The sequence below is a fragment of the Orycteropus afer genome, unplaced genomic scaffold, assembly GCF_000298275.1.
Source record: "Orycteropus afer afer isolate SDZICR_OR568_19922 unplaced genomic scaffold, OryAfe1.0 scaffold00539, whole genome shotgun sequence".
Lineage (NCBI taxonomy): Eukaryota > Metazoa > Chordata > Mammalia > Tubulidentata > Orycteropodidae > Orycteropus > Orycteropus afer.
Window position 1 is genome coordinate 192547 of NW_006922126.1, and position 9468 is coordinate 202014.

At 51.3% G+C, this 9468-nt stretch overlaps 1 protein-coding gene across 1 annotated transcript in view; it reads left to right on the top strand.

The window, feature by feature from the left end:
• EVC (EvC ciliary complex subunit 1) overlaps positions 1–9468 on the top strand; it is a 123257-nt gene that overhangs the window by 70731 nt on the left and 43058 nt on the right. Inside the window, exons 8-11 of the mRNA XM_007955771.1 lie at positions 722–938; positions 2158–2306; positions 4853–4951; positions 6802–7014. Coding sequence (XP_007953962.1) covers positions 722–938; positions 2158–2306; positions 4853–4951; positions 6802–7014 — 678 coding nt within the window. The remainder of the gene's footprint in view (positions 1–721; positions 939–2157; positions 2307–4852; positions 4952–6801; positions 7015–9468) is intronic.

Genomic DNA, 9468 nt, shown 5'->3' on the forward strand with positions numbered 1-9468 from the left:
GATACTGCCTCGGAAACCCAAGGAGGGGTCGCTATGAGTTGGGGCCGACTCGACGGCATATAACAACAACAACAACACTCAGCAGTATCCAAGTTGTCTGTGCTGTCAGGATCGCTGACAGCCCACCACTTCATATCTCCTTTTTGGTGTTTTCATGCAAATTTTTCTACTAGTTGGAGTTTAATCCTTCCTTTCAAAGCTCAGGGCTCCAGGATTATCTTCTGTATCTGTGTTAAGTGGTTCCTCTTCTCTTCGTTGCAGAGGTTCTGTGTAGCTTGTCCACCTATTCCACCATCTTACCAGAACTACCCCCCACCCCCCAAGGGTTTTCTTGACTGTGATCTTTATGGAAACAACTTTCCAGGCCTTTCTTCCGGGGTACCACTGGGTTTGAACAGGCAATCCTTTGGTTAATAGTCCAGTGCAAACTGTCTGCACCACCCAGGGACCGAATGGGGGAGGGATGACCATGAAAACAGATTTTCCTCTTTGACCGTGTGCCTAGATTGAGTCCCTTCTCCTGGAGCAGCCCTCTGTTGGGCTCTCACTGTGTGCTAAGTGCTGTGCAATGTTACCTAGGTCAGCTCCCTATGTCCAGGAGGTCTTTGTGAACTCGCCTGTGCTCTGCTCAGAAGGAGGTAGGATGCCCATATTTTGAGCCAACTGTCAGTTCCAGGGTCGACCAGGACACCCAGCTCACTGTCCCATGTTCTTACCCTAGGACATCCTGGAGAGAACCCTGGCACGGCAGTACCTGGCCAAAGTGATCGAGTGCCTGAAGCTGCAGATCCAAGAGGAGACCCGGTGCCGGCTGGCTGCCCTCTCCCGCAGCCTGGAGCTGCTGACAGTGGAAGGGAAGCTGTCTGGGCAGCAGAGGGAGGAACTACTGACTCAGCAGCACAAAGCCTTCTGGGAGGAGGCTGAGAACTTCAGCCGGGGTGAGCAGGCAGGCCTGTGGTGCCCTGGTCTGGTACCAGGTCCTCGTGGGGTCCCCTGTGCTGCTGAGGTGTGAGGGCCCAGGCAGAGGCAGCACTTGCACAAGTGGAGACATGGAACCACATGGCCCACAAGACAGTGTCCAGGTCTGCTGGAGGACAGCCTCCTGGGGCCGCCGTCACAAACTGCCACTGAGTGGGTGGTTTGAAGCAACAGAAGTGTATTCACTCACATTCTGGAGGCTGGGAGTCTGAATTCAGGACGTCGGCAGGACTAGGCTCTCTCTCCCCGTGGGCTCTTGGGGAAGGCCTCTGTCTCTCTCTGCTTCTGTAGCCCCAGGTGTTTCTTGATGTTCCTTGGCTGCTTGTCCTTATGTCTTCACTGGTGTCTGTCTCTCTGGGTCTCTTCTGCTCTTTTTATAAGATACCACAGAGCTCTGGTAGCATAGTGCCTAAGGTACTTGACTGCTAACCAGAAGGCTGATGGCTCAAACCCACCAGCCTCTCCTCGGAAGGAAGGTTGGGCAATCTACTCCTGTAGAGATACTGCCTGGGAAACCCAACGAGGGGTTGCTGTGAGTTGGGTCCGACTCGACGGCACATAACAACAACAAAAACAACACACAGAAGGGGTGAGGTTTAGGGCCCACCCTGCTCCAGTGTGGCCTCATTATCATCACAGAGGCACCACTATTGCCACACAGGGTCACCGTCACAGCAACAGTGGTCGGGACTCAGATATATATTTGGGAGGCAGGGGGACAGAATTCAATCCACAGCACTTGGTTTTTGAATCTCAACTCTAGTCTGAATGTTCTTGTCTCCCTTGCAGACTTGGACTCTTGTCCACTCTTGCCTCCTGCACCCACCCACCTAGCCCCTCCCTCACTTGCTTTTTTGTCCAAAGCTAACATCCTCTCCACCTTTTCCCAGGAAAATGCCTCTTATTTACGTCCTGGTCACATCAGCCAGCCACTCTGCACAGCAGATAACTGAAACCTCTTGTGGGACCTTGAGCCCTGGACCTGGGCTGTGGGAGGGGGTCCCTTCATATAATGAGGCTTTGTGGGACCAGGGTCTCCCCACACCAACCTGAATGACAAAACCAAAAGAACAGTGGGATTTGCCCATGTTCCGCCCCCTCCCCAGGGCTGACAGAAGAACCCACTGGAGGTCTTGCTGCAGGAGGAGGCTGTGAGGTTGTGTGTTCCTTCCACTGCAGAGTTTGTCCGGCAGGGCAAAGACATCGTGAGGACATCACTGGCCCACCAGGCGGAGGCAATGGGCAGGCTCGAGCTGGACCATGATGAGGAGCGGAGAAGCTTCCTGACTGTTGCTCAGCCAGCCTCTGACCCAGAGGGCTTCCTCAAGGTGACCTCCTGACTCCCACCAACATCCAAGGTGCCATTACCAGGTGTAGCCCTGCAGGGTGCTGGGCAGTGGCTCTGTCCCCTTCTCTTGCACAGGAAGTGGGAGGCCTTCACATTCATCAGACAAGACGTGAACGTCTCATCTCCCACGTACAAGCCGAGGGACCTTAGACAAATCCTTGTCCTCTGTGTACTCCAGTTCCTCATCTCTAAACTAGTGGTTGGTGTAGCACGGCCTTCACTTAGATGGGAGGCTCCCCCAGAAGGACCCAACGTGATTGAGCCCTGCCAGTGCCCCCCCATTCCTGCTCCTGGGCCAGCCTGGGAGATGGGAGGGTGGGGGCCTGAGACCAAGACAGGGCCAGTGACTTGGTCAAGGTTGTGACAGGCAACAAGAGGACACAAGTCTGAGTTTCTATGGAGAGAGCTGTGAGTGGGGCTGGCACATGGCAAGGGCTCCCCAGAGGTGACTAGTGTACAGTGGCCCCAAGGGTGCGTTGTATGGACCAGAGAGGACCAACCATGTCCTGAAATGTAGGACAGGCCCACCCATATGGGGAGGGCCCCTCAATGGTCAGGTGGCAAGTTCTAGCAAAGTAAGGTGGCCCCCAACCCTGCACCTGGGACTGAGTGGGCCAGACTAGGAGGTCTGACTGAGAAGGGGATAGAGGGACCCCCCATGGAGGAAGGAAGCCAGATGTCACCCTGCAAGAGGGAGAAGCAAGTGGCATGGTAATCAGAGTGAAACAGAACTCTGTCTGCTCCAGGTCATTGCCCTGGTGACTGGAGACTGGCTGAGTCACCTTGAGCACGTGCCATAGCCCCTCACCCTTCAGCTTCCTCATCTGTGAAATGGACGTGGTGGCACCTACCTCTCAGGGCTATTAGGATTCTGTGAGACCAAGGCTGGCTGCCCCTCTGTGTTCCATTCTGCTCCACCCAGGACACAGTCCAGGTTCAGGCATGGAGCCCCCTTCCCTGGGGGCCAGTGAGGAGGCTGCAGCAGCACCCCAGAGAGAAGCCAAAGGCGGGGACCACCTGAAAACAGGAGCCTTTCAGCCCCGGGTCCAGCTGCCCCTCCCTACCCAGCGATCCCCCTTCCTGGGCCCATCCTGGAGGGGAGTCTTGGGGTTTGTCCTAAAGGGCCAGGGTCAGGGGGCACCTATTTCTTCCTTTGATGTTAGAGCAGGAAGATTAGCTTACACTGCTCTTGGTTACTCCAAGGCTTCTGGTCCTCTCTCCTTGAATGTCACTTCACTCAGTGAGAGCCCTGAGTACAGAGACGGTGACTGAGGTACTGTGTGCTAGCTCCTCAGCACAGACTGGGCTCATGCTGCCATTAGGAGATAGCAGATGCAGGAAGGAAGGGTTGAAAGAATGAACAGATATATGGGTGAGTAAGTGAGTGAATGTACAGATGAATGAGTGAATGGACAAATGGACGAGCAGATGAATAAATGAAGGAACAAACAAAGGAATGGATGAATAAATCCACAAACTAATGAATGGACAAATGAGTGGATGAATGAATGGAAGGAAGGATTGAAGGATGGATATGGGTGGGTAGATGGAAGGAAGGGAGGAAGGGAAGGGAGGAAGGGAGGAAAGTAGGAAGGTAAGTAGGTTTCTTAGATGGATGGAAGGAAGGAAGGTGGTAGCCCTGGCCAGGTTGGTAGATTGCTTGGACAGTTGGAAGGATGATGGATGAACACCAAACTCAAGCACTGTGTTCCAAATTCTCCCTTTTCTGGTCCTGCCCTTCCCTTTACCCACCCTCCCTGTTCTTGCTCAGCTCCTAATAACTTAACATCACTTGAGACCGTATCCAATTTTCCCCAAAGTCAGCCGGTTCTCACCTCCCCATCTTTGAGGCTGTTGTCCCTTGACCCTGGATGGCCTTGGCTTCCCATGTCCTGCATGGAACTGTCCTCGTGTTTACAACTCAGCTTGAACATGGCCCCCACTGCAGCTTTCCCCTACACAACCACCTTCCCAAAGAGGGCCCATCACTGTCTTGACACTCCTCTCTGACGGTGTTGGGAACGTCTGATGCACCGTGGTGTCTGCCCTCAGGCCTGCCACGTGGCTGGGCCCCAGGCCAGGGCTGTGTCTGGTTCCTCCCAGAGCCCAGCCACGTGGCCAGGCCCCACTGGCAGTTGACCACACTGACCTGCGACCTGTGTATGCATCTCTGTGTTAGGCTTCAGGCTTCTCCAGGTGGTCTCCAGGGCTGGGTGTTGGTCCCTCACAGCCAAGGTCTGAGGGTGCGGTTGGGAGAATGTGGCCAAGAGATGGAAATGACAGTGTGACCTGTAGGCCCTCCTGATACTGGAAGGGCTCTCAGTTTGGGTTAGCAAGGCACACTCCGGGGTTTTCCAGGAAAACGTGGAAATCAGGGTGGCCAGTCCAGACTCGGCCACAATTGACAGTCGTGGCAGCCACGTGACATCCCTGTGCCTTGTATCTGTATAATTGAAGGGTCAAGGTCAGGGATGGAGAATTTTCTGGAAAGCATCTTCTAGAGTTGAGCTCCCGTTTCGCCCACAGGCATTTCACGGGGTCCTGGAGAGACAGAGGCTGACACGGAGCCACCTGGAGGAAGAGGAAGATGTCAGAACTACCGAGGCCATGGCTGTGCTCTGCCAGGTGTGTGGTCTTCCGGGCAGGGCCTGCAGAGAGGCCTCAGGGTCTGTGTGTGAGTGAGAACCTGGCTCCTCTTGGTCCAGACATTCCAAAGACCCAGGTTCAGGGCCAGCCCTGGCACCCACTGGCCATGTGACCAAGTCACATCCCCTCAATGGTCCTGCCTGTCCAATGCTGTAACTCCAGAGGTTGGTGTGGGTCACGTGTGAGGCCCCGTCTCCATGTTCTTTCCTTCAAATCTCCTGTCCTTGTTGCCTAGCATGGCTATAGCACAAACACGATGGATGGTGACTTTAAAGAACTGATGTCTACTGTCTCACAGCACTGGAGGCTGAAAGTCCAAATCAAGGGTTCGGCTGCATCCATTCCTTCTGTGGTCTCTTCCCTGGTCTCTGGTGTCAGCTGACGATCCCTGCCATGCCTTTGCTTGTAAAGGGACCACACATAGCATCTGTCTTCCCTCTGTATCTCTCTATCTTTTCTGCTCTTTTTACAAACCCAGGAAGGATTAAGGTTAGGACCCACCCGAAGGTGCTGTGACTTTATGAACATAACACAGCAAACTCCATTTCTCAACTTGATCAAGTACAGGTGCCAGGACCTCAGTGCATATTGTAGGACACAGTTCAGTCCATAACATCCAAATGCAGGAGAATGTGGGGGACTCTACTTGTAAGATTTAGTGTTTTTAGTTCAGACAAAGGAGAGCTGAGTGATAGAGTTGTAGGTTTTTATTATATTATTATCTGCAAGGGTTTTTTTGTCACAGATATTTTTATTAAGGGACCGTCCATCACTTTGGGGGAGGAGGCGATGGGGGTGAAGAAAGCAGAGTGGTGGGCAATGAGGCAGGCCAACAAAGGGCACGTTCTGAAACACCACCACTGTGCCAGGTCATTTTGACTGATGGCATCTGGGGAAGCCGTAACACAAATCCCACAGGTGGGGGGGCCTTTAAAGAGCAGGTGTTTATTTGCCCACCATTCTGGAAGCTAAAAGCCCAAACCAGGGTCTCGGCCAACTCTGTTCCTTCCTCGGAGGTTGCCCTGGGAGTTCTGTGGTTCCTTGGAGTTCCTTGGCTTATAGAGGGTCCTCACGTGGTGTCTGTCTTCTCAGTTGTGTATTGTCTGCTATTCTGCTCTGTTTATATGTTAGAAGTGATTAGGGTTAGGACCCACCCTGCACTGGTATGGCCTCATTAGCATAGCATAGGAAAACCCTATTTACAAGGACAGGGGTCAGGATTCCAACACATTTTGGGAGCATACAGTTCAACCCATAAGAGATGCTAACGGATCTTTTGAAGAAAAGTGGAGTCCCCATAAGGTTTGTGGTTTATCAAATAACTGGTCCGAGTGTGTGGATGGAGGTGAGGCAGAGAGAATCATCTGGAAAGTGACCAAGGGAAAGCCCAGATGGTCTTTGACAGGAGACACCAGAGGTTAACAGCACAGCGAGTCAGGAAGGAGCTTGCTTCACTTGGGGGCATTTCCCAAGATGTATGGGTTCCTCCTTAAGAGTCTTTATTTTTTTTGGTGACTGCTAACCAGAAGGCAGGAGCTCCAGTGGCATAGTGCCTAAGGCACTTAACTGCTAACCAGAAGGCTGACGGTTCAAACCCATCAGCCACTTCTCAGAAGGAAGGTTGGACAATCTACTTCTGTAGAGATACCACCTTGGAAACCCAAGGAGGGGTCGCTATGAGTCAGAAACAACTTGATGGCAGTGAGTTTTGTGTTTTGTTTGAGTTTAGTGCCTGGCGGGCAGCATGTGGTGGAAAGGCGGAGGGAAGTGCATGACTCTGCCCAGTGTGGAAGTGTACCTATAACCTACCTTGCGGTTCTCGGCCTCAGGAGCTATACCACAGCACCGTGAGAACCTTCCAGAAGCTTGTGGACGTCCTGTTCCTCCAGACGCTCTCAGGAGTGACCGGCCTCTCCCAGGTGGAGTGTGAATACTTGAGACAGGAGGTCCAGGAGAACGCCGCCTGGCAGCTGGGGAAGTCAGATCGTTTCCGGAAACAGCAGTGGAAACTCTTCCAGGATGGCCAGGAACAAGAAAAGCAAGTACGTGCATTTGTTTGAAATGAGAGTCTGGAGTCAGCATGCTTGGGACTTACAAAGACCCGGGAGAGATACTGAAAATTGAGCATCTTACAATCCCTATCGTAAGGCATTAAGTCTCGTTGTTGCAACTTTGACAACAGCCCACCAAGGGGCTGGAGCAAGAGAGCTGAGCCCTCGGCACCCAGCGGGAGGTCCGTAGGGATTGTCATCAGTTGATCTATGAAGAAAGTGCAGTCTCCAAAGTCTACTGGTGTTTATCAGAAATGGGGGGGTTGTGGGAGGAAGTCATCACCTGGGGACACTGAGTGTCTGTTAAGGGTGATGGAAAAATTTGGAAATAGGTAGTGGTGATGGTCACACAATATAATGAATATAATTAATGTCAATCAACTATACATGGAAAGAAAGTGGGAAGAGCAAGTTGTTGTGTTGTATATATACTATTGTTAGGTGCTGTCGAGTCAGTTCCAACTCAGGGCAACTCCACATGTGCAGAACAGAACTGCCCTCCATAGTGTTTCCAAGGCTGTGTGACCTTTCCGAAGGTCAAGGCTGTGACCTTTCTGAAGCAGATTGCCAGGCCTGTCTTCCAAGCACCTTTGGGTGGCTTCAAACCACCAACCTTTTAACAATTTGCAACACCCAGGGGTGTTCTTTCTGTGTGTGTGTGTGTGTGTGTATACATACATGTACACATATTGGTCCAGTTGTATGGGGACCAGCAAAACATGTTATTTACAAAGATGGAAGTACATAGTCAATAAGAAGGTGACAGGAAGGAAGTGGTTCACGGAGAAATGGACTCAGCTGGGAAGTTTATCTGATGGTTAAAACCATGGAGATGTGTGGGAGACAGAATGACTCCAGAAATGTCCAGGTCCCACTCCTGGGAACCAATGCCTATGTTACCTTATATGGCAAAGGGGACTTTGCAGGAGTGATTAAAGTTAACAGGTATAAGATACTTTTCCTGGGTTGTCCATTGGTCCCAATGTAATCACAAGGGTCCTTAAAATCAGGGGAAGGCGGGTCAAAGTCAGAGGAGGCTGTATGGTGATGAAAGGCAGAGGTGGGAGTGATGTGTCCACAAGCCGAGCGATGCGGGTAAACTCTGTTGCTGCTGTTAGGTGCCACAAGCCGGTTTTAACTGACAGCAACCCTTTGTGCAACAGAACAAAACACAGCCCAGTCCTGCAACAGCTGCACAAGTGTGGCACTGTGTGTGTCTATTGTTGCAGCCACTGTCAGTCCGTCCCGTTGAGGGTCTTCCCCTTTTCACTGACCCTCTGCTTTATGCAGCACGACATCCTTCTCCAGGGACCAGTCCTTTCCGACAACGTGACCACACAGCAGGTGAGACAAAGTCTGGCCATTCTCACTTCCAAGGAGCATTCTGGCTGCACCTCCTCCAGGACGGATCTGTTCCTTCTTCGGGCAGTCCATGGTGGTTTCACTATTCTTCGCCAGCACCATAACGCAAATGCATCAGTTCTTCTTTGGTCTTCCTTATTCATCATCCAGCTTTTGCATGTGTATGAGGCGATTGAAGATACCATGGCTTGGGTCAGGGGCACTTTAGTCATCAAAATGACATCTTTGCTCTTTAACACTTAAAGTGGTCTTTTGCAGCATATTTGCCCAGTGCAATACATTGTTTAAGTTCTTGACTGCTTCTTCCATGGGCATTCATGGTGAATCCAAGTAACATGAAAGCTTTGACAACTTCAACTTTTCCTCCATTTATCATGATGTTGCTTTCTGGTCCAGTTGTGAGGAATTCTGTTTTCTTTCTGTTGAGGTGTAGTCCATACTGGAGACTGTAGTCTCCCGTCTTCATCAGTAAGGGCCTTTGTTTCCTCATCTGTAAGATGTGGTTACTTATAGCATCTACTTACTAATATTTCTAGGATGATTGAGGTAACGTGAGTGAAAAGTTCAGAGCGATGCCTAAACAAACCAACCAACAAACAAAATTGCCATCAATTCAGTTCTGACTCATGGAGACCCCATGGGTAACAGAATAGGACTGCTCCACAGGGTTTTGTTGGCTGTAATCCTCACAGAGCAGATTACCAGGCCTTTCTTCTGCAATGCTGCTGGGTGGTTTGAACTGCCCACTTAGAGGTTAGTAGTTGAGCACAACTGTCGAAATAGAAAAACCAAACTCCCTGCCATTGAGTCGATTCAACCCCTCCTTGGGTTTCCGAGGCAGTATCTCTATGGAAGTAGATTGCCCAACCTTCCTTCTCAGGAGTGGCTGGTGGGTCTGATCCACCAGCCTTCTAGTTAGCAGTCAGATGCCTTAGGCACCATGCCACCAGAGCTCCCAGTGGGTTGGCAGTCGAGCACAAATGCCTGGCACAAAGTACATGCTCAATTAGTGTGTTATCATCAGCATCATTATCGTTACTATTATTAACATCGGAAAAGCCCTTTCTTAGAGGTTCTCAGATA